The sequence below is a fragment of the Rhinatrema bivittatum genome, chromosome 3, assembly GCF_901001135.1.
Source record: "Rhinatrema bivittatum chromosome 3, aRhiBiv1.1, whole genome shotgun sequence".
NCBI lineage: Eukaryota > Metazoa > Chordata > Amphibia > Gymnophiona > Rhinatrematidae > Rhinatrema > Rhinatrema bivittatum.
The window spans coordinates 110069854-110093658 of record NC_042617.1 but is presented as its reverse complement, the minus strand read 5'-3'; the positions used below and the strand labels follow the sequence as shown (position 1 = coordinate 110093658).

Here is a 23805-nt window from a genome sequence, read left to right as displayed (position 1 = left end):
TATATAAGATATTTAATGTTTATACAGAGAACTGCATAATTACAGGAATGTAATGTCAATGTACATTCTTATTTAAAACTCCCACAGGGGTGTTATTTCAATTAAGGCCTTTTCATACCTAATAGTCTTAACATAAATAACAGTAGGTTATTTTTGTAAATCCAAACAGTAATATGCTTAATATTTATTTTCTATAATAGTAGGTATAGGTATGCGTATGGGGGTGTTGGTTTCTATATCCATACACTCAAATACGTATAGTGTCCTTTGGTTTATTTGAAGAGCTTAAAATGAAACACATTTGAAAGCTGTTGTGGGTTTAAATCTAATTTTTATCAAAAGAGAATATTACTGGAATGTAATTTTCAAAAACAGGCTTACTAAGAAAAGAAAACAGTAGCAGCATCTGTTATATTTTTAACATTTAATCTTCACTGCTATTCCTGCTGTTGGGCAGCCTAACAAACTTTTTCATAATTAAAACAAAAGTTTGTGCTTTCAGAATTCTATAGACTGCATTATAAAGCATTTTAGCTTAATTATTACACTAGTGGCTTGTATTTCAAAACATAGACAAGATGTGTAAGGGGGTATGAATGAATGGGTGGATTCACAATATATTTTTGATTCTTCTGTATTTTGTTTTCTTTAACTGATTCAAAGGAATATCCAGGTAATTGACAAGTAAATGTTACCACTATGGGCCTCATTTTCTAAAGTATCGCAGGCCTGAGATACTTTAGAAAATTGTGCTAATGGGGGGGCGGGGGGGGTCGAAGCGGTGGGGGGGGGACGGTCCTGCGCTGCCGGTTTCACACCCAATAGCGCCACCAGGGAAGGTGTAGTTATTGGGTGTGAGGTAGGATGCGAAAAGGCCCTTACCTTTTTGCTGTCCTCAGAGTCGGCCTCGGTGACGCCCCGACTCCTCCTCTTCCGGAGCCGACTCCGCCCTGATTTAGGTAGTGCAGGCGTGCGCTACCTTTTCAAGCTATCGCAGGCTTGCACTGTTAGCGCAAGCCTGCGATAGCCTTGGAAAATAAGACCTTACATTGCTATAAAGTCACCATGAAAAATAATACTGGATTCCATTTACTGCTGAATTTCAAACAGAATTTATCACATAAATATGTAGGAAGAAGGTGTCGTTGGCTTACATTACAGTGCTTGTAGAATTTGAATGATATCAAATAATTTTTAGACATAAATTATTTATAGCAATTAAGTTTTTAAGAATATATCTGTGGGTTAATACAAAAGGTTTTTTTTATTGCAATTAATAGAATAATTAATGACATATTGGGTGTAAATTCAGAAAATATAATCAATTTGGCTATTGGGAGACCTTTTCATTTGTCTAACACTGGATAGTAGGACAGTGTGGAGAGGATCTGAAAAAGGAGAAGATGTACATGCAATGAAATACTAGTTCTTGCTTAATAGACTCTTCAGACTTCTCTCTACAGCTTCATCTAGTTCTTCTTCCAGTTCTTCCTTCTTGGACATAGCCAATTTGGACTGGTAATCTCTCACTATTTGGTCTATATAAGGGGCACTTTGGGTCCCATGAAGCATCAATGTCCATTCTTTCAGTATGCCTTTCTCTGGCATGTTCCCAATGAATCCGATCTCAAGAACCCAAGTGCCTCTCGGGTCTTCTCCCCAGGTGTGCGTTGTCATGAATGGCCATTTGTCAAACCCCACCTTAGAATCATCATCTCTTGGACGCCGGCTGAGTAATATAGACTTAGTCCCCATTGGTGATGTCATATTGATGTTTAGATCACCTCGTCTGGAAGAATTCACAGTTATGACAGCTTGAACATGTTCAAGATAGCGAACAAAGTTCTCCTTCCCCTCACAAGCATCAGTTGTGAGTGTTAGAATCAGTTTACCATTTGATTGTATTTTCCTAAGATCAAACAAGAAGACAAGTTAAAGCAGCAAATTTTTGGCACAGCTGTTTTTTTTTATTACATATTAGGAATGTGCAGCAGGGGCAGATTCGTCTGATTTGGTATTCGTATTCGTCGGGACCCAAATCCGTTGTATCCGTTTTCGGGGGACCCTGATTCGTCCTTTAGTTACATATGGTATTCATTTCCCATTAAAGTTAAAAAAAAACCCATCCCAACCCTTTAAATTTAATTAACTATAACCCCCCACCCTCCTGAGCCCCCAAGACTTGCCAAAAGTCCCTGGTGGTCCAGCAGCAGTCCTAAAGCGATCTCCTGTACTCGGGCCATTGGCTGTCTGTATTCAAAATGCCGCCGATAGCCTTTGCCCTTACTATGTCACAGGGGCTACCAGTGCCATTGGTCGGCCCCTGTCACATGGTAGGAGCAATGGACGGTTGGTGCCCCTGTCACAGGTAGGAGCCATCTTGTGCTCCTATCATGTGACAGGGCCAATGGCACCGGAAGCCTCTGTGACATAGTAAGGGCAAAGGCTATCGACGCCATTTTGAATACCGGCAGCCGACGGTCCGAGTGCAGGAGATCGCTCCAGGACCCCCGCTGGACCACCAGGGACTTTTGGCAAGTCTTGGGGGGTCAGGAGGGTGGGGGTTTTATTTGTTAATGATACATTACATTCGTGGGGGTTCGCCATACATTTCGGAACCCCACGAATGCAACGAATAGGGACCTATAAGTTGCAGATTGCGCATATGTTCAAAATGAATGCACATCCGTATTTCATACACTGCTTTGCTCTATGTTTTTCAAACTGTATCAATATATAAGGTCTTTCTAATCTAACTGGAGAGCTATTTTTGTTTTCCTAACAATCATCCAAAATTCAATTAAACCACAAGACTGGCCTCAATAAGAAAGGATTCCTATGAGTGTGTCACTTTGGGGACAATAATCAAATTTTCCCTATTGATGAAAACTCCACAGCTACTTTTTGCTTGCACTGTATGCACCAATAATCAAAGTAAAACTGCACAGGTAGTTTTGCTTTGATAATTGCTCTTGAAAAAAGTACTTACAAAGATTTGTAATTGCTGTTTCTGCGAGTAATTTTTCCATTCAAAACAACACACAGCAGATAAGTAATTTACGAGGAAAAAAATGTGTAATTTAAAATTATGGCCCACAGTTGTATGGTATTTTTTTTTTTTTACTTTTCTCTTGTGTATGTTTCTAAAACTATATATTCATGCAAATATTTGCATTTTCCTACTATTATATCTTTTACATAATGTATTATATAATCAGTATGGGGTAGTATTGTAACAGCCTGCATAAGTTAGCAAAAGGGAGGATAACTTAAAACATGTGTGTGCACCCATATATATGTGTATATGGGTGCACACTTATCTACACCAGTATTTTATAACCTACATATATGTGATATACACTTGTTATAAAATACACACAAATGTGCTTTGCAACATTCACACGCAAGTAAAACATGCATATGAATAGATATTGGCATTAGCCAGATACGTTCTGATTTATCTGGCTAATCCCTAGATTCATCAAAATGTGTTATTAATGCATGGATAACAAAATGGGGTGTGTTTAGGGAAATTTCATAACAAAAGAGAGAGAGAGAAAGATATATATATATATATAGAGAGAGAGAGAGAGAGAGAGAAACTATCTATAGGGACTCCATAGTAATTAAGTATTTATATCTGTATAGGAGGGCCATCTAATAGCTCGAGGTGAGGAAAGTCTCACAAAGATGTCATTTCTACTATGATGGACTCTATAACAGGGTTCCATCAAGTTAGGGTGAGATACAATAGTACAAAATTTCATCTTTGTGAGATGTTCTCTCAACCTAGCTTGATGTTACCCAGGTAGAGAGTCCATCAAGTTAGGTTGAGAGACATTGTTCAAATCTCATTGTTGTGTGAGTTTCCTCACTCCAAACGACATCAGATCTTCACAAGAGTATGCTGTTCTGTTCGTGCATCTCACTTTGCATGTAAAAGTGGCCCCTAACCCCTACACTACTACCTAAACCTCACCTCGAGTTACTAGGTGGGCCTCCTACAGTCTCTCTCTATCTCCTTCTCGATGTTAACACACTTTGTGGTAATACCTGTGCTAAGATAGCCTATTTATCTACTGTTACCATAAAACATGCCCCTTTTCCTATTACATGCAATATTTACAGCAGATTGATAAATTGCTCTACATATGCATTTTTACTTCTTACATTAAAAATATATGTGGGGTGATTTTATATGTATTCACATACCCCCCATAAATCAGCTTTCATGTATGTAAGTCAGTGTCAATGAAATTACCAGTTTTACCAATTAGTCCATCATTTTGCCCAGTCAATCTGAAGATTGAGACTCTCCTGGCTTATCAGCCTGAACCCCCGCCAGTTCATCCAGACTGCACACCCAAGTGAGAATTTCACATAAAAAACATTTACTACCAGATACAGAGTAGGTGTAAATACATGTGAGTAAACTGCCAAATCTAGGCCTGGATTTGTCAATAGGCACACTAGGCCTTTGCCTAGGGTAGCAAACATCTGGGGGGCAGGACGCCTGCTGAAGATTTGCTACCTTTCTGCTGTTCTGAATCTCACTCTGCAGAGAACAGCAATCTGTTTCCTGATCCAGCCTCACTCCTCCAGGCACTGTGCAGGGAGCAGGAAAGGAGGGAGACTGAGCCCCAGCAGAGAAAGTAAAGGAGATAATTTTTGGGAAATCAGCAAGGACTGAGTAGAGATTATTGGAAGGAGAGGCTGTGGGATGAAAGGGGAATCAGACAGCTGGGAAATGTATGTCTGTGTGTGAGGGAGAAGTGAACAAGAGTAGGGGCCAGTGTTTGTGTGTATGAGAGAGAGAGAGAGAAAGGATTGATTCCAAGTGTATATGTGTACATCATATTGGGTGGGATGCTAGAGAGGAGATGCAAAAAGGCGCAGGACTGGAGCATGGGAGGGATACCTCCCTCCTCCCCTCCCCACCTCCCTCCTTTGAATTTGAATTATATCCCCCGGATCCTGGAACCTCCCTTCTTTCTTTCCAGTCTCTCCCTTCAACCCAGACCTTGACACCCACTCCGCAACCCCTCCAACCCCTCCAACTAGTTTTTGTTTTCCATACTTGCCTGCTCTCCGGAGCGGTAGTAACTTGCCCGAGCTGGCCGGCTACCACAGCGCGCGTCACCGGGTACTGCCCAATGGCACTGTCCCAGCCTGCCCACACACCACCCAGATCCCTCCCCCAACTCCCCCAGCCCGCCCCTTTTTAACATCTGGTTCTTCCGCGCATTCTGGGACATACGCGCGTGGCCGCGGCACGTGCAGCCCGGCCACGGGCGTATCTCCTGGTATTGGCTTGCGCTGGCCTTTTAAAATTAGGCAGTTAGTCTATCTGTTTGTTTTCTATCTTGCAAACAGTTACCAAGCCACAGTAAGGTAACACCTCCTATCCCATGACTTTTTAATATTTTGAGGAGTTTCTCATGAGGGTCTTTATCAAACACCTTCTGAAAATCCAAATACACTATGTTGATCAGCTCACCTTTATCCACTTGCTCATTTGCTCCTTGAAAAAATTCTAATAAATTAGTAAGGCAAGATGCCTGTCTGCTTAAGCTATGTTTATTCACATGACCTGTAATTTTGTTCTTAATGTTAGCTTCCACCATTTTAACAGGCACAGATGTCAGGCTCACCGGAATTATGCGTAGTTAGATCTGCTTAGAGCAGAGTTTCTGTAAACGCAGACTGCTGCAGAAATGAGGGGTGGGTTTTGGGATTAATGATAGACTTCCTCTACTTCTATCCAAAAGAGCTGACTGAATGATGCCATCAAATAATTTTAGTAGTAGATTTATGGTGGACTTAAACTGGTCAGGGAGCCTTAAGCTAAGTATAACTTAGAAGAAAAATGTATACTCAGCTTAAAACTCCCAGGTGCATTTAGTGTCAGACCAAGGTAAGCACAATCTTGGCTGAGTTGTTTTTTGGTTATTTTGACAAAATATGATTTTTTGTTGGAAATGTTTTGACGTTTTCTAGAAAACTTATAATTATTGGCTTTCCAAGATTCACCTGTAGGACCTATGGTTTGCAGGTAGGGCACAAAGGGGACAATTTTCAAAAGCCATTTACATGAGTAAATAGGCTTATCTGAAAATTGCCCACCTTGTCCATGCATAAAAATAGATTGGGGGGGGGGGGCAGGAATCAACAAAGTATATTCTTCTAACCAATAGAAAATTTGGCAGGATCAGAGGTAGGGTTAGGTCAGGGATAACAACACTGAGGTCCATATTCAGATGCATTTAGCTGGACAACTTACAAGTTATCCAGCTAAATACCGACTTTTGAATATTTTGTGCACTTATCTGGCTAAAATGTAGCTGGATAATGTAGGGGCTTTTCTGGGAGGAGTTAGGTTAGCTTTATAACTTATCTGGCTAGCTGTAATATTTAGAGTTAGTTAAATAACTTATCTGGCTAACTCTGGTTGTGCCGTAGAGCAATCCTAATGTTGGTCTGATATACTTATCTGGTTACAAGGATACGTGTGTAGATTTTAATGATGTTAATTTGATGCTTTTCCACCCCATAAGTTAGCTTTTAAATGCATAAGTCAGGGTATTTTTAACAGGCACATGGCAATGACATTCCCAGTTTTACCAATTAGCCTACCAGTTCACCCAATCCATCTGCAGCCCGTGGAGGCCCTTCTGGCTCTTCAGCCTAAAGCCCCCTATTGTGACCAGACCTTGTAACCTGTCATATTTTGTTTTCACTTTTACGATGTTTATGATCACCTACACCTGATATTGAGCAGAAGTAAATATATGCAAGTAAAATACTTACGCCTGTCATTTTGGCAGGTTTTAAAATAGCATCTTATGTGTGTACACGTTGGCCCTCCCCAGAACACCCTAGCCCGCCCCTTTTTCATATGCACAATTTTTCTTGTGGACCCTGATGTACACGTGTACGTTTCCATTTTTAAAATAGCATATGCTCATGTGTGTCATTTTGCGCATGCTCGGGTTCTTTTTTGCCCATGTATCTTTTGAAAATCTACCACATGGTGTACAAATTCTTGATGTAGAGAACCAGAAAAAATACTTCTCTAATAAGTCAAAGTCAAATCCAAATGTTTCTTGGAGAAAATATTTTCTTGTTCACTAAAATATTGCATTGGCCATAAAGTCATGAAAAGACTATATATTTTTGCAGCCGTACATATTGCTTTAATTGTATCTTGAATTGCTGCTTTTGTATCTTGACAATAAAGCATGAAGTGCTGCATTCTTAAATATTGATGTCTTTTCGCCACCTCAATAACAGCAGGCAGCAGAATCCACCCCTGTCTCTTTCTGCTAATTGACAGTGTTGCTATGGTAGATTTATATACTCTGTTCAGAAAACTAAATATAGAAAGTGTTTTCTGCAGCAACACCCATCAAGAAAAATACAGCAATTCACCATGACTGAAGCAGATGTCAATTTCATGTACATTTTATCTCTCAACTCTCAACAGACAGATTTGCACATAATTCTGTTTTCTTTCCTTTTTTTTTTTCTAAATATAAAGCATACCAATGTAAAATAAATGAGGAATTATACTGTCTGACTAGGTATGCTGTCTCTTACTTCAGATTCTGAAAGTAATCTTTTGAATACCATATAGTAGTTAATTTTTCAAATAAGTTACACATGCTGTAAAATATATAGAGATAATAACTTTCAAAGAACTGCGCATGGCTGTGCGCACATTTATTATTGTATTTTATAACATTTATGTATATGTACTCCAGCATGATATGAGCGTGTGTTATACATTACGCTTATCTATACCTTGTAGCATATATGCATGTGTAGACTTATATGTGAATACATTACAGGGGCAGATTTTCAAAAGGTTACATGTGCTGGGCCTATTTTCAAAAGCCCCGGCAACGCGTGTAAAGCCCCGGGATGCATGTAAGTCCTGGGGCATGCAAAAAGGGGCAGGGAGGGGGCGGGGACATCCAGGGGTGGGGTGGGGTCAAAGGCTCCCAGCACAGCGGCCATTTGCCGCTGTGCTGGGAATCCCACGCCGGCAGTCGGCCGGCACACGCAACTTACTTCAGCCCCAGGGCACACCTTCCTGGCACTCACACATGGATGCGCCGATTTTATAACATGCATTTACAGCAGAGAATTAGCAGGTGTAAAAAATACACAAGAAAGTTGAAAACTGTGGGGCAGATTTCCAACGTATTCAACATAGCTATGCTGAATAAGTTGGAAATCCGATCGTTTTCGCCTCATCACTTTTTTAAGTTAAAAAAAAAAAAAGTTGCGTTTTACCTATAAGTTCAAAACGAATGCACACCCCTAGTGCACATGCTCCTTCTCTGGCCTTATTCAAATCCAGTCTAAACCCCATCTTTGAAGCTGCTTTTAAATCTTAATCCCTGCTTCTCCTGATCATTCCTTTGTTGGATTTAACCATTGGAATAATAAATTAAACTTCCTATTTGTCCTGTTTGTTCATCATGAATATATGTATTGTGAGCTCGAGATAGCAGGGACTATCTCTTATGTATTTGTATAGAACTATGTACATCTAGTAGCACTACAAATAGTAGTAGTAGTAGTAGTATTAGTAAATAGATTCATGGTGTCATGTATGGAATAATGAAATATTTGTTAAATCATGGATGGCAAGCTTTCTATAACTCTTAATACCCCATATTTGTGCCATTTATTTTGTTACACATGCTATTAAAAAAAAGAATAATTGTAGGGAAACAAGAAAAAAAAAAACCCCTAGAAAATCAGATGCTAAAATGCTTTTCTTCCATAAAACTAGAAAAAATCCACAGTTCCATGTTATTATATGCAATGCATTGTTAAAATCAATGTATGAGTTAGACTTCCAAGGCAAGCCCTGTGCAAGGGTATTAGATACCCTAGGCACACCTTCAGCCTTCAGCTTTCCCATGCTTTTTAAGCACCTGTATATCAACAGTGACTCTCTAGCCTTGAACCATAGCAGACCCCCTCTCTCCCCTAGTCATCCCTTTCTTTTCTCCCAGCAGCCTAGCAGCTCCCCTCTTTCTCTTCCCCCCATTGCTCCAGTAGCCCTTTTCTCCCCCAAAAATCCCTCTAGCCCCAGCCTTCCATCCCAGTAGCCCCCTTCTCTCTTCCCTCTCAGCAGCTCCTTTTCCCCACCCTCCAAACCATGCAGCCCTCGCTTTCTCTCCCCCCCCCCAGCTCTCTCTCTTTTCTCCCTAAGCAACCCCCTCTCTTTTTCTCATCCCCACATCCCTAGCAGCCCCCTCTTGTTCCTACTCAGTCCCAGCAACTTTTCTTTCCCACCTAGCAGCCCCTCTATCTTTTTCCTCTCAGATCCAGCAACATCCTCTCTCTCTCTCCCCCAGATCCAGAATCATCTTTCTAAATCCATTTCAGTCTCAGCTCCACCCATGTATTCCCTCCTCTTTCTCTCTCTCTCTGCTTTCTTCCTTCCAGCTGCACTGGGAGCTCCAGGTTCTTCCTCGGGCTCAAAATCTGCAGAATCAGGCTCTGCAGATTCAGCTCGGCTCTTCTCACTCTCCCAGGTTGGGCCCGCTTCCAATGTGCAAAGCACTTTAACCCAAATTTTTAAAGCAAACCAATATGTCTAAGTCCACTTTGAAAAGTTATGGGTGTACTGAGTATTTGTGCTGAGATATGCACATAAAGTTACACCTGCTCCCAAACAAGAATAACCTCATGCATATAAAATTACATCCCTACTTTTGAAAATCAAAAGTATGCAAGTAAATTATTTTCCCTCCCCATCTCTGTCCCCCAGACGCTTCTTGTGCAGAAAAGTAAAAGTGCTTGCCTGATCAAGTTAAGTGTGTCCTTTTACAAGCACTTGTCCCCAGTTGATTTTCAAAAGGCAATTTATGCCCATAAACCATAAGAACATAAGAATTGCCATACTGGATCAGTCCATCAAGCCCAGGTCACAAGTACCTGGCAGGATCCTAAATGGTAGACACATTCCATGATGCTTATTCCAGGGATAAGCAGTACATTTCCCTAAATCCACCTTAATAATCGTTTATAGAATTTTCCTTCCAGGAACTTGTCCAAACCTTTTTTAAATGCAGCTACACTAACAACTTTCACCACATCCTCTCGCAACTAATTTTATGTGTAGAAATCCTTTGGAAACTCAACATTTACAATGGCCCATGATAATAGCTTGGAAGTATCAGGATATGCTCTGCACCCTTTACAAAGTAAAATACATCTATTGTAAACTTTCTTGTTTTACCATATTCCCTCTTTTATATTCCTGCTACCTATTTCCTGATAGTAGCACGGGCACCTGAAATTCCCTCCTGGTCAAAGACTAGAATGGAAACCTTCTTCAAGGCTAAACTTTTCAGTGCTACTGCGGGACAACAAGGGTTACCCAGAGAAATGAGCAACTACTTCCTCAGGGTCCAAGTACATTATTAGAGGACTAGCATGCTCTTACTTACTGTGGCTCTTGCACTGACCCCCCTACGCAGTGAAATCTCTCAGGAATTGTCTTCCAGTCTTTAGCCATTTTTACCATTGCACCTGCATCCAGTACGCCATAGCCAAATAAATGGTTAAATTCCAGACCAACTCCATTCCTGCGCCATTGGTGAACCTCATCATGTAGCTGGTTCCTTTTGGATGTAAGCACTGTCAAGTGCTGCATATCTCTCCAAGTTAAATCGGGACTGTAATAAAATAAAAATGGAATGGGTTCTTGGTTTACATTGTATTCTTTAAAAATAGCTATCTATACAGCCCTTTGACAGAAAGGAAAATTGGTTCTTACTTGCTAATATTCGTTCCTGTTGTACCACGGATCAGTCCAGATGACTGGTTTGTGCCTCCCTTCTAGCAGATGGAGACAGAGAAAGTTTTACTGACACTGTTACTTAACCACACGTGCCACTTGCAGTTCCTCAGTATTTATATATATCCAAGCCAAACATAGTAAAAAGGAAAAATGCCTCAAGTTTAAACAATTACAAAAACATGAATATCTGAAAATACTCTGTATTAAAAATTGGGTGAGTGGATGACTCTCCCCCTCAATAGACTGAGCGGGTTCTGGACTGATCTGTGGTACTACAGGAATGAAAATTAGCAGATAAGAACCAATTTTCCTTTCCCTGTATGTACCCGGATCAGTCCAGACTCCTGAGATGTACCAAAGCTCCTAGACAGGGTGGGACTTGGAGAGTCCCCAAAGGATGGGGAGTCCGTATCGCCCAAATTTCGCTGCTCTGCAAATTTCTTGGAGTGAAACTAGCTGAGCTTCTGCCCACGAGGATGCCTGCGAATGTGTAGAATGAGCACATAACCCCTCTGGGACAGGACAGCCTCAAGAATGTAGGTGGAACCAATAACCTCCTTAAGTGTTGCAGAGCACGCCCTCAGGTCCAGTTAGGAGCTTGGAGGTGCGGTCCCATCTAAGGAAGATGTGAGCCCTTGGGCCACAGCACGGCTCAGGAAGGAGCCCCAAGACACACTGCGGGAGGTGAGCTGGTATGAGCACGGGTGGAGCAGGAGCAGGGCTGGAGCAAAGACAAGGCAAGGATTCCGGCACAGGAACTAGGCAGGCTCAGACCTCCACTGGACCTACATGCACCAATGAGATCCAGCAACACAATGTTGATCTCGAAGGTAGCCCTCCGGCCACTCAATAGCCTTTCCAGAACAATCGCTGGGGAACGATGAGTGCATGAGGCCAGACAGAGGCTGAGGGCAGGAACATGAAGACTCAGGATACTCGGAGGATTCAGACGAAGACTTGGATACTCAGGAGACTCAGACAAAGACTTGGATACTCAAACAAGGTCTCAGGATACTCAGAGGACTCGGAGGACTCAAACAAGGATTCAGGAAACTCAGAAGACTTGGAGGACTCAGTCAAGGATTCAGGATACTAAGGAGACTCGGACAAGGATTCAGGTTGCTTGGAAGTTTCAGGCAAGGATTCAAGAGTCAGGCGAAAGTACTGTGTGAGAACTGCATAAGGCGCACCCTACACAGCTGCCCATGGCTGGTCGTGGACCATGCTGAACACGAAGCAGACTCCAGGCGAAGATGTGGAACTTGAGACTGGAACATGGCGAAGATTCAATAGAGGCCTGCACCAGGGCATGCCCTACCCAGCCGCCAGTGGCTGGTCATGGACAATGCTGGAGCAGGTTCTGGCAGAGTCTTAGGCATGGATGGAAGCAGGCACAAGGGAACTCCATAGACCGGGAAAAAGATAATCAGGAACAAGGCTTTAAAAACAGAAGTCTCCCGGAGGCTTGTGCTGCAGATGAGAAGAAGCCCTTGTACCGCAAGGCACCCTACACAGCCATCCCATGGGCTGGTCATGGACCACGACATTGCACGCCAAGAGAGGGGGTCAGAAGAGGGACCTGGGAACTGGATGAAGACTTGAAGATGAGACAGGCGGAGTTAAGACAGGAACATCGGACATCAGGAACATGGAACATGGCGCCTCAGAACACGGGACATCAGGATACAGAACATCTGGAACATCAGGAACAGAAAACAGGCAATGAGGGAGCTCCGATGAGGGATGAGACAAGGAACATCAAGGAGACGAAGTTCAGGAAGACGAAGAACATGGAACGAAGATCCATCAAGGCACAGGAGACCACAGAAGACCTGGATTGGAAGGAAGAACACAGGCACTGTGAAAATCTGATCTGAAGGCACTGAGGAATGGCATCAAGGCCCTTTTATAGGGCTGAAGCAGGAACACACTGATGATGTCATCCGTTGGGGCCGTGGGGATTTTCCCGCTGCTGGCCCATTAAATAACAACGAGAGGTGGTCGCCCACAACTATGGTGAGGCCAGGAAGAAGCAGAAGCCTGCGGTGGCATCCTGTCATGTGGTAGGCCAGGCAGACAGCAACAGCCATGCCACGAAGAAAGGAACAGGCAGCAGGAGCGGCTCCACACCATGAAGAAATCCTGGTGGCGGCTAAGAGCCGCGAAGCAGCAGGAAGAACAGTCCGGGGGTGGAATTAGGACCGCGGGGAGCACCAGGAACGCGGCGGCCTCAGGCCACACTTGAAAATGGTGTTGGCGGCCTGGCTGGAGAAGGTAGATGGGGGACTGCCTGCGGCTCACAGGCAGAACCACAACATTAAGCCAACGAGCAATGGTAGCCTTAGAAGCCTGAAAACCTCTCTTGGAGCCGCTCCACAGAACAAAAAGGTGCTCTGATCTCCTAAAGTCATTTGTTACCTTGAGGTAAAGTAACAAAGCTCTTTGGACATCTAACAATCTGAGTTTCCTCGCATGAGGAGTAGACGCATCCAACATGGGAAAGGCTGGAAGTTCCACAGTCTGATTCACGTGAAACAACGATACCACTTTTGGCAAAAAAGAAGGTACTGTTCTCAATGAGACCCCCAAATTTGAAATCTGAAGGAATGGATCACAATATGACAGCACCTGCAACTCAGAAATCCTCCTAGTGGAACATATGGCCACCAGAAAAACCACCTTCAGAGTCAAGCCCTTCAAAGTTGCCCTCCAAAGCAGTTCAAAAGGAGCCTCACATAAATCCCTGAGGACAAGATTAAGATTCCAGGATGGACAAACTTGTTGAAGTGGAGGACACAAATTCTTCACCCCTCGAAGAAAACGGAGGTTGTCCGGATGTGTGGAAATAGATGAACCATCAATCTTACCATGAAGGCAAGCTAGGGCTGCTATTTGCACTTTAAGGGGCGGATTTTAAGAGCCCTGCTCGTGTAAATCCGCCTGGATTTACGCGAGCAGGGCCCTGCGTGCCGGTGCGCCTATGTTCAATAGGCCTACCGGCGCGTGCAGAGCCCCGGGACTCGCGTAAGTCCCGGGATTTTCCGAGGGGGGCGTGTCGGGGCATGTCAGGGGCGGGGCCGAGCGGCGCGCCATTATCGGGGCGGGACGCGGCATTTCGGGGGCGTGGTTTCGGCCCGAGGTGGTCCGGGGGCGTGGCCGCGCCCTCCGGAACCGCCCCCAGGTTGCATCTAGGCGCGCCAGTGGCCCGCTGGCGCGCGGGGATTTACTTCTCCCTCTGGGAGGCGTAAATCCCCCAACAAAGGTAGGGGGGGTTTAGACAGGGCCGGGGGGGTGGGTTAGGTAGAGGAAGGGAGGGGAAGGTGAGGGGAGGGCGTTAGCGAATTCTCTCCGAGGCTGCTCCGATTTCGGAGCGGCCTTGGAGGGAACAGCGGCAGGCTGCGCGGCTCGGCGCGCGCCGGCTACACGGAATAGGCAGCCTTGCGCGCGCCGATTCAGGATTTGTGCGGCTACGCGCGTATCTACTAAAATCCCGCGTACTTTTGTTGGCGCCTGGAGCGCCAACAAAAGTACACGAACGCGCCGTTTTTGAAAATCTACCCCTAAGTGAGCTAAGAGACAAGACTTTGGTGAAACCATCCTGCAAAAAGGACAAAATATCAGAGACCAATGACATGAGAGGATGAACTTCGTTGGCAGTACACCAGGACTCAAAATCTTTCCAGACCCGTACATAGCAAAGATTAGTAGACTTTCTCCTGGCTTGCAGCAATGTAGTAATATCTACCTCAGGATAACCCCTGTGCCTTAACTTTTGCCTCTCAAAAGCCAGGCCGCTAGACAAAAGCGAGCAGCCTGGTCGAAATATATGGGTCCCTGTTGGAGAAGGCCCTTTAGATGACCCAACCGAATCAGTCCATCTACTGCCAGATTGATCAAATCCGTGAACCATGGACAGCGTGGCCACTCTGGAACCACCAAGATGACTTCTCCCTAATGTTTTTCTATGTGATGCAAGAAGACCTTTCCCATGAGAGGCCAAACAGGAAAGACATAGAGTAGAATTCCTCTTGGCCAAGGAAGTACCAGCTCATCGACCCACTCAGCCCTGTGTTCTCGCCTTCGACTGAAAAACCAAGGCGCTTTGGCATTCTGACAAGAAGCCATTAGGTCTACGTGGAGAGGCCCCCACCGCTCACAAATGAGCTGCATCACTCCCATTCGCCCAGATCTAATACCATCCAACTCAAGAAATCCGCTTGAACCTTCTCAACCCCAGCAATGTGGGATGCCTCTATATGCTCCAGGTGTTGTTCAATGAATTAAATCCTGTGCCTCTTGTGCTACTCCCTGTTTCCTGGTTCTGCCCTGAAGATTGATTATAATCCACCCTCGTCACATTGTCTGAGAGAATCCTCACCGATCTGCCTCTCACCAATGGAAGAAATTCCTGCAAGGCTAAGCGGACTGTTCTGGTCTCTAGTCAGTTGACAGACCACACAGACTCTTTCCTGGACCAGCCACCCTGAGCTGACCAGTGCTGAATGCTGCTCCCCAACCAGAGAGACTGGCATCAGTAGTAACTACCACCAATCCAGGACTTCTAGGTCCACACTCTGGACCAGATTGGAAGTTAGAAGCCACCAGGAAGGGCTCTCCCATGTGACTCCCTCAAGTGGCAATAGATTCTGAAAATTTTGTCCAAGAATCATGAATCTCAGAAAGTGCAACGAGGCCTGATGAATGGGAATGTGCAGATAAGCCTCCATCAAATCCAAGGACACTAAAAACTCCCTTTTTCGAACTGCTGCCACCACAGACCTGAGGGTTTCCATTCTGAAACGGGGGACTTTGAGTGCAGCATTCACCATCTTCAGATCTAAAATTGGGTGAAAAGTCCCCTCCTTTTTTTGGACCACAAAGTAAATGGAATACCACCCCTTGCGAAGCTCCTCGTAGGGCACCAGAATCACCACCCTCAGGAGACATAGGTAGTTTAACGTATCTCAAATGGCTGCACGCTTCTCTAAAGAGCCGCATGGGAAGACTAGAAACAAATTACAGATGGGATGAGCAAATTCTAACACGTAACCATCCCTTACCGCGCTGAGAACCCACTGATCCTGGGTTATACTGGTCCACTCCTCGTAAAACAGTGTCAGGCAACCGCCTATAGTGGGAATGACAGAGTGGACCAGCCTCGTCTCATTGTGGGGATTTAGTACCAGAAGTACCCCCTTTGCCAACTCCTTGGAAGGCTCATTGAGCCCCGGAAAGGACTGGCCTCCAGCTTGACCCCGATAAGAGGTCTGCCTTTGGGGCCCAGAAAGAGGTCATGGTGGCCGCAATCTTCTTTCAAGCTGAGACCGCGAATGGGTCTGAAAAAAACGCTTGCCCTTAGGCTTATCCTCTGGTAATCTAAAAGACTTTATTGTCCCCAAGAGACTGCATCAATTGTTTGAGGTCCTCCCCAAAGAAAAGAAGACCTGTGAAGGGCAGGCAACCTAACTGTGCCTTGGAGGAAACATTTGCCGCCCAATTTTGAAGCCAGAGCAACCTTCTGGCAGAAACCGCAGATGCCATAATATGAGATGCGGTACAGACCATATCATACAGAACATACACCCCATAAGCCACTGCCACCTCAATTCTCTCAGTTCTGTCTGCATCTTTGCCTGAGGTGAGAAGGTTCTCCTGGAACTGTTGTACCCATCAGAAACATGCTCTCTGCATAAAACTAGTACAAATAGCTGCAACTTCAAAAATCCTCTTGAAGTGGACTTCTAACTTACAATCTTGAACATCCTTCAGTGCTGCAGAACCTACCAACGGAATGGTAGTTCTTTTCGTAACCACCGATACAGCCGCATCGACCTTAGAAAGAGAAAAAAAAGTTCCAGCACCTGTTTGGGTAATGGATAAAGCCATGCATGGATCTCCCCACCTTTAACCCAGAATTGGAAGAACCCCATTCCGCTTCCTCCAACTTCTCCACTGACTTGTGATACGGGAGACCCCCACATCCCATCAAGGACCGGATCTGCTCCATCTAAATCAGATTCCTCCTGGGGGATTTTAACCCCAAGCACTTGAAAAGCCAATAGCAGCAAGGTGTTGAGCTCTTCTCTCTTAAAAAAATGCACCACCTTTGGGTCATTATCCTTGGGCGGCGGGATAGCCGTAGCGTCCCCTGTATCAGTATCTCTGGAAAGGGGATCCCCTGGGTCCGCTGGAACCCCTGGAACCTGAGTGTCTTCTGATGCTAGAAGAGCCTCGACTGAGTCATCCGAGAAACCCCAACCCTGACCAGAAGCCGAGGATGGCCCCGACGAGCTGTGCACAAGAGGACCCCTATGTTGGCTAGATCGAGACTATTTCTGGTTGAATAGACACCTCCCCAGTAAGCTGGGCTGCTAAACCTCGAGGGTCCCTGGCTGTAGTAACTGCCTGCTGCTTGGCTAAATAAGCCTCATGCAGAAGCAGTACAAAGTCTACCTGAAAAAGGCCTGAAAGAATTAGCTTTCTCAGGCAAAGACCCAAAAGCAGCAGCTCGGTGGCCTCCAAGTCACCCCTGACCCTTGCTCATGGGCGGAGATGGATCGGACGGTGACAAGCAAGGAGGAGATTCCCCTTCCCCCTCTGACAGTGCGGGAATGGCCGAGTGCAAATCCAAGATGACAGCCATTCCCACGCTGATCAGTAAGGGATCAGCACCCCAGTCAGCAACTCCATGCAAATCCAGGACGGGAGTGGAGGACCCCCAGCTCTGTTTCGCGGTGGTCGGAAGGGCCCTTCATACCCTCGAGACACATGGCACAAAGGTCGATGCGGCTGAGCCGCAATCGAGTCATGCTACTGACCCCGGATCCATCACTACATAGTGCCGGTGAGCACCAGGAACACAGCCGGCAGAAAAAGAATTAAAAAACATCTACTGCCATGCAAGTAAAGAAGGAAGGGTCTGGCACTCAACCAGAATCAAACACTAACAGCCAGAAGCAAAATCTGCTGCTTCTCTCTCTCTTTTTTTTTAAAGTTTAATGAAAAGTACCAGTACTGAGACAGAGCCTACAAGAAAACAAAAAACAAATAGGCTGTCTCAGATGTAAAAGGTACCTAGAGCCTGCAGCTGCCCAAGCGGCCTCTTGAAGGGGAGAGATATGGACCACCAGATTTACCCCCCACTGGTGCATGAGTTGGGCACACACAAAGGTCACCAACCCCCGACTCACCCACCTCAACCGGACAGGGAGAACCCTTTAGGATTCAGAAAACAATAATAACCCCCCCCCCCCCCCCCCCGGGAGGAAGGCTCAAAAAGAAAAAAATAAAATTGTCTCAGTCACAGAACTGCAGGTGTGCACCCATCTACCATCTGCTGGAGAGGGAGAAATACTGAGGAACTGCAGGTGGCACTGGTTAACTTTCTCTGTCTACATCTGCTGGAAGGGAGGCACAACACAGGAGCCTGGACTGATCCGGGTACATACAGGGAACAATGTCTTCTGCAAGTTGGATACTGAGGCCTGAAGAACCCTACAGATTACAGTAGCATTTGACAACACACTGGTGCATAAATACATTCTCTGAAGCTATGCCAAAAATATTTCTGAGAGACTTTTGTGATGTTCTATTAATCATCATATATAGGAGCTTCAAGTTTGCTTAGAGATGTGCAGACCTAAAGAAAAATACATTTTCAGAAATAATATTCTATTGACAAACCTTTAAAGCTAAAATGTAGGAAATGAAGGAGGAGAGGAAGGATGGAGCTGGCAGAGCATGAAGCCCAGGAGAAAAGAGATACTCTGTTCCCTAATCCTTCTTCTCCTGTCATTTCCCTGGCACCACAGATGTTGCTTGGGTAAGATGATGATGTTGAATGCACCAAATAATGGAGCTTTCACTATATTGAAATGCTATTGATGTGCATCCATCATCTGAAGTAGTGGTAAGTAATTAGTGAACAATGAATTTCATCTTAAAGATGGTTTCCACTAAAATGTGCAATCCAGTTTACCTTTTCTAAGCTAAGAAATATATCCAGTATCTGAAATGCAGACCGTCTAATTTAGCTACCTTAGTAATTCACCAGATAATCCGTAATTCTCATTTCTTGCATTAGTATGAGATGCTTTGTTTATCTCACATTAAATCTGCATTTTTGTAACCCGTCTGTAGGTTTTAACAATTGCATCAAACTCGTTTTTCAGACTGATCATTTTTTAATTCAATATACAGAATAATCATGCTAAAATACATTAATTCTGAGCAACCAAAGCAAATGTCTTTGGTTTGTGTTTTACATGGAGAGCCAGTGGTAAATAACTTTTGTTGTGCTCTTATCAAAGGAGGAAAAGGTCAAACAGAGCTCCAGTCAGACCAGAATGATTTGTGGCAGTGACAAAGGAGTGAGAAGAGAAGGGTCTGAATGTAGTTGATGAGTACTTGAGTGGGGGGAGGGAGGGGGAGAGGAGTACATGTAATGAAGGTTGGAGGAGTTGAGGGGTGTGAATGCTTGTAGGAGAAGTAGTACAAGTGGGGGCAAATGCTTCTGGGGCAGTGATATGAAAAGGGTGAATGTTGAATACTATGCATATATTTCACTCACAGTGCCTTCACTTAGGACCTTCTAGAACATACACTTCACAGCACAAATCAGTTTAGGCAGGAACTGGTATGAGACATGAGAAAAAGAACAAGAATAGAACAGCACAAAGAAGAGCTTATACTGTGGGAAAGATGAGGATGGGTATATATATTGCTTCCCATCTCATTCCCTGAAGCCAGCAATGCAAATTGGACTGTCTGGCACCTAATTCTTTCCCAAGGTCTACGCTGCCACCTGTTCTGGAACAGATGAGAGGGGACCAGGGCTTGGGTAGGGGGAAATAAAAGTAGGGCAAAGAGGGTCAGGATAGGGTGTTGAGAACCACGTGGGGGGAATGGAGGAGGCATGACAGAGCCAGAGATGAGGGTAAAAGGGGTTCAAAAGAACAGGGGTGCGAGACACCCATGTGGCGGAGGGTAAGCATGCAAAAAAGTCAGCAGTGGTGATTGGAGGAGGGAATGTGAAAAAACAGAAATGGTGTCAGTGTGGGGCAGAGGTGGTGATGAGTTGTAGGTGAGAGAGCCATAGGTAGTGAAGGTGGAAGGAAGAATGAGAGAGAGAGAAAGACAATGTGGTGAAAGGTGAGACAAAAGGTAACAGAGCCCAGAAGAGGTAATATGGTGGGTTGAGTGGGGGGGAATGAAAGCCAGAGGTGTGATGGGGTGGAGGGATTAAAAGAAACCAGAGATGGTGATTGGGAAGGGGAAGGGCTTGAGAAAGAGACACAGGGGAGCAGTGCAAGAGGGGGGCGAATGCTACCTGGAGAGTGACTTGAAAAGGAGTGAATGTTAAGGGAGAGGGGTGTGTGAGAGAGCCAGAAGGGATTGATGGTGGAGTGTGTATATGAGACAGCTAGCGAGGGTACTGGAAGGGAGGGATCAGAGGGAGAGAGATAGATTAGAAGGGGTGCGGCAGATGAGATACTGGTGCTGGGCAGAGGGTGAGAAGAGAGGAGGAGGGCAAAGGCACAAGGGATGGGGAGGGGGATGCTAATGCTGAGTCCACCGAGCCCCTATCATTCTTGTGGGAGTTTGGGAATATTATGCTGGGGCTGCCAAAAGAGAGACTCGTAGAGACAGGGTGGAGAACTGAAAGGGACAAGAGAGATAGAGAGGAAGACAGACATTTTGCAGAGCATGGGGATACAGAGAGATGGAGATGCTTGTCGCAGACAGGTGGAGACAGTTTGAAAGGATTGAGACGAGAGATACTGGTGGGACAGGGTGGGGAAAAAGAAAGTGAGACTGGTGGGAGTATTGAGAGGTTGGGGGGACAGGATGGAATTGAAAGAGATACCGGCAGGAGAAATTGAGAAACTGACTAGTGAAGTGAGTGGACTAAAACTGGTGGGGACAGGGTGGGGGAACTGAGAAAGGGACACTAGTATACTAGTGGGAGGACTGAGAGATTGGGAGGACAGGTTGGAATTGATAGAGATAGAGACTGGGGCACAGGATGGAAATGAGAGAGAAAGCTGGTGGGGACAGGGTGCGGACTTGAGAGAGAGACTGATGGGTGCAGGGTGGAAAGGCTGAAAGAGATACTGTTGGAAGTTGGGGGGGGGGGGGGGGTTGACTCTCCCTTCCTCCCACACCCCTCCTATTTGAAAACATGAGGCTGTTTGGTACTTTTCATTCTGATTCCTTGGCTCCTGATGTATGAAAGGTTAGCCATCCCTGACCCAGAAATGTCAGATTTGACAACAGGATGCTCTCAATAGTCAAAAAGCCTGCTGGCACATGTTCCCAGTCACTCAGAAAGTGGCCCATGCTGCGGACACAGGGAGAGGTGGTGAGCCCCTACAGGATCAGTGCATGTGCATGCTCCTTGTGTTTCCTCTCTCTCTAGCTTGCAGACCCATGACAAGCTGTCTTTTCTGCACCACACCTGAGCTCCTGCCCCTGCATTAAAGCTATCAAACTTTTCTCAGGCAAATCTGGGACTATTGCTCCTATGGGATCAGCAGAAACTGCAGTGAATAAGCAATTCATAAGATATCCAGACAAATCTTCCTTAGGAAAAATATTACTAGCCTAGTGCCTTATTTATTAAAGCGAGTGGTAAACTTTGTGGGAAGCACTTTGAATACTACAAATTTATTAACATTTGCACAAAACCCGCTATTTGGAATAAAAACTGGATTTAGGGGGAAAAGAAAAACCTGAGAGAGTCTATTTGAATTCAATATGGCTGTCATCGGGAGGACAATGTTTAAAGTGATCTAGCCACATTAAAGCGGTGTAATGTACAAGGATTGTCTTGTCTGAAAACTGCCCTCTTCATCCTGTATGTGTGCCCTTCCACGGTGCACATACTTTTAGTTGGATGGAAAAGAGGTGATCCACTGGGTGCGTTTAGGATGAGGAGTAAACAGCACACAAATTTGCCATTTTTAAAAAGTACACATGCTATTTTACCCTCCTTGGCCAACCATACAAAATAGCAGATTGAAAATACGTGGCTACTTTAAGCACATATACTTTATGCTAATTCTCACAGAGAAACATCCTAGCACATAAGCTAAAAGTGCCCAGGTATTTTGCAATTACACAGGTTCTGAACAGTTCCTCCATATGACTAATCTGCAGGCAAAAATGTGGCCATCTGAATGTGGCTTGGTAAACATTAGGGATGTGCAGCAGGGACGGATTCATCTGATTCGGTATTCGTATTCGTCAGTTCCCAAATCCATTGCATCCATTTTTGGGGGACCCCCATTCGCCCATTAGTTACATATGGTATTCGTTTCCCATTAAACTTGAAAAAACTCCCATCCCAACCCTTTAAATTTAATTAACTACACCCCCCCCCCACCGTGCTGCCCCCCCGAAGACTTGTCAAAAGTCCCTGGTGGTCCAGCGGGGGTCCTGGAACGATCTCCTGCACTCAGGCTGTCGGCTTCCAGTATTCAAAATGGCGCCGACCGTCCATTGCTCCTACCATGTGACAAGGGCCAATGATAGCCTTTGCCCTTACTATGTCACAGGGGCTACCGGTGCCATTGGTTGGCCCCTGTCACATGGTAGGAGCAATGGACGGCTGGTGCCATTTTGAATACCGGCAGCCGACGGTCCGAGTGCAGGAGATTGCTCCAGGACCCCCACTGGACTACTAGGGACTTTTGGCAAGTCTTGGGGGGTCAGGAGGGTGGGTGTTTTATTTGTTAATGATACGTTGCATTTGTAGGGGTTCGCCGTACATTTCGGGACCCCACGAATGCAACGAATAGGGACCTATACGTTGCGGATTGCGCATTCGTTCAAAACGAATGCACATCCCTAGTAAACATTCACCATCTCCAGATAACAATGCAACTGATATGGACATTGTGTAAAAATTCTACAAGTTATCATATTACTGAGAATATAACAGTACTACCCTTCCTCCCTGGACAATTACATTTCAGTATTGCTTTATTATAATGTATACTTATACAATTAACCAAAGACAACTTTTTAAAACATACTTAGCCTCCAGTGCCAACGCAAATACTCCAGCTGCCTCTGGTGCTGCTGCAGATGTTCCAGAATGACGCAGAGTGCAGTTGCCATATAAGTCTGTTGTAGCCTGTAAAAGCAGATTGAAAATGAAGAAAATGAGTAATTCAATTGTACTGGTATATATACAGGGAGGATAACTTTTAAAGAACATTTGCGCGTATGTATAATTCAGTTAGCTGGATAAATCTAATACAAAGGCACTGCTTATCCAGCTAAGAGCCTCATTTACTAAGCATTTTCCCCATAGACATAGAATGGGAGCAAAAAGTACCCATAGTGATCTCAGAACTAGACATTGCCCAGATTGTTGTAATTGTTAGATGGGTCTGCCTTCAGAGGCAAAGGTGCCAGTCATTTACTGCAAGCAAGTATCCTCTTTGTCTGAACCTTTTGCTAGATTATTTTATGGTACATTAAGTGTGCAAAGAGGTAAAAATGAAGACCTAATTAATATTTTAAGCTAATAGAAATTTGTCAAAAGGAATTCCTGAGGTCTTTTATTGTTAATTGGTACTGCCAAAGTTAAATTATGCCCATGTGAATATAGTTCCAGTGTTATATGAAAATATAAATAATGTCTCAATTCTAAAAGAATTCAGGACCCTGACTTTATTGTAAATATAATCTAGACAAAACCATGAAGCATAAGAGCTGATTTGCATTTTTAAATACATGCAATGTCATTGGCCGACAGCGAATATATCACCCTGCATTGTGCAGCAGAATTAGTTTCAACAAAAGGGCATTCTGTTCCTGCCAAAAAGGAGAACAAAGACTGCCCAGCAACGTGGGAGCAGTAAGGCAACAATAATATCTGCACTCACCACACCAGCCTCCGGATTTCTCTTCCTGCCATTGCTGAAGGTGGATGCCAAGGTGGAAGAGCAGCTTTCGTCGTAAAGCGCAGTCCGCCC

The 23805-nt window shown here is 44.7% G+C and overlaps 1 protein-coding gene across 1 annotated transcript in view; it reads right to left on the bottom strand.

Moving 5' to 3' along the window:
- Positions 1–1024: 1024 nt before the first annotated feature.
- The window catches only part of PCSK2 (proprotein convertase subtilisin/kexin type 2), a 449073-nt gene continuing 426292 nt past the window's right edge, over positions 1025–23805 (bottom strand). Inside the window, exons 10-13 of the mRNA XM_029593578.1 lie at positions 23716–23805; positions 22858–22958; positions 10470–10697; positions 1025–1909 (exon numbers count right to left, since the gene is read on the bottom strand). Coding sequence (XP_029449438.1) covers positions 1423–1909; positions 10470–10697; positions 22858–22958; positions 23716–23805 — 906 coding nt within the window. The 3' untranslated portion in view covers positions 1025–1422. The remainder of the gene's footprint in view (positions 1910–10469; positions 10698–22857; positions 22959–23715) is intronic.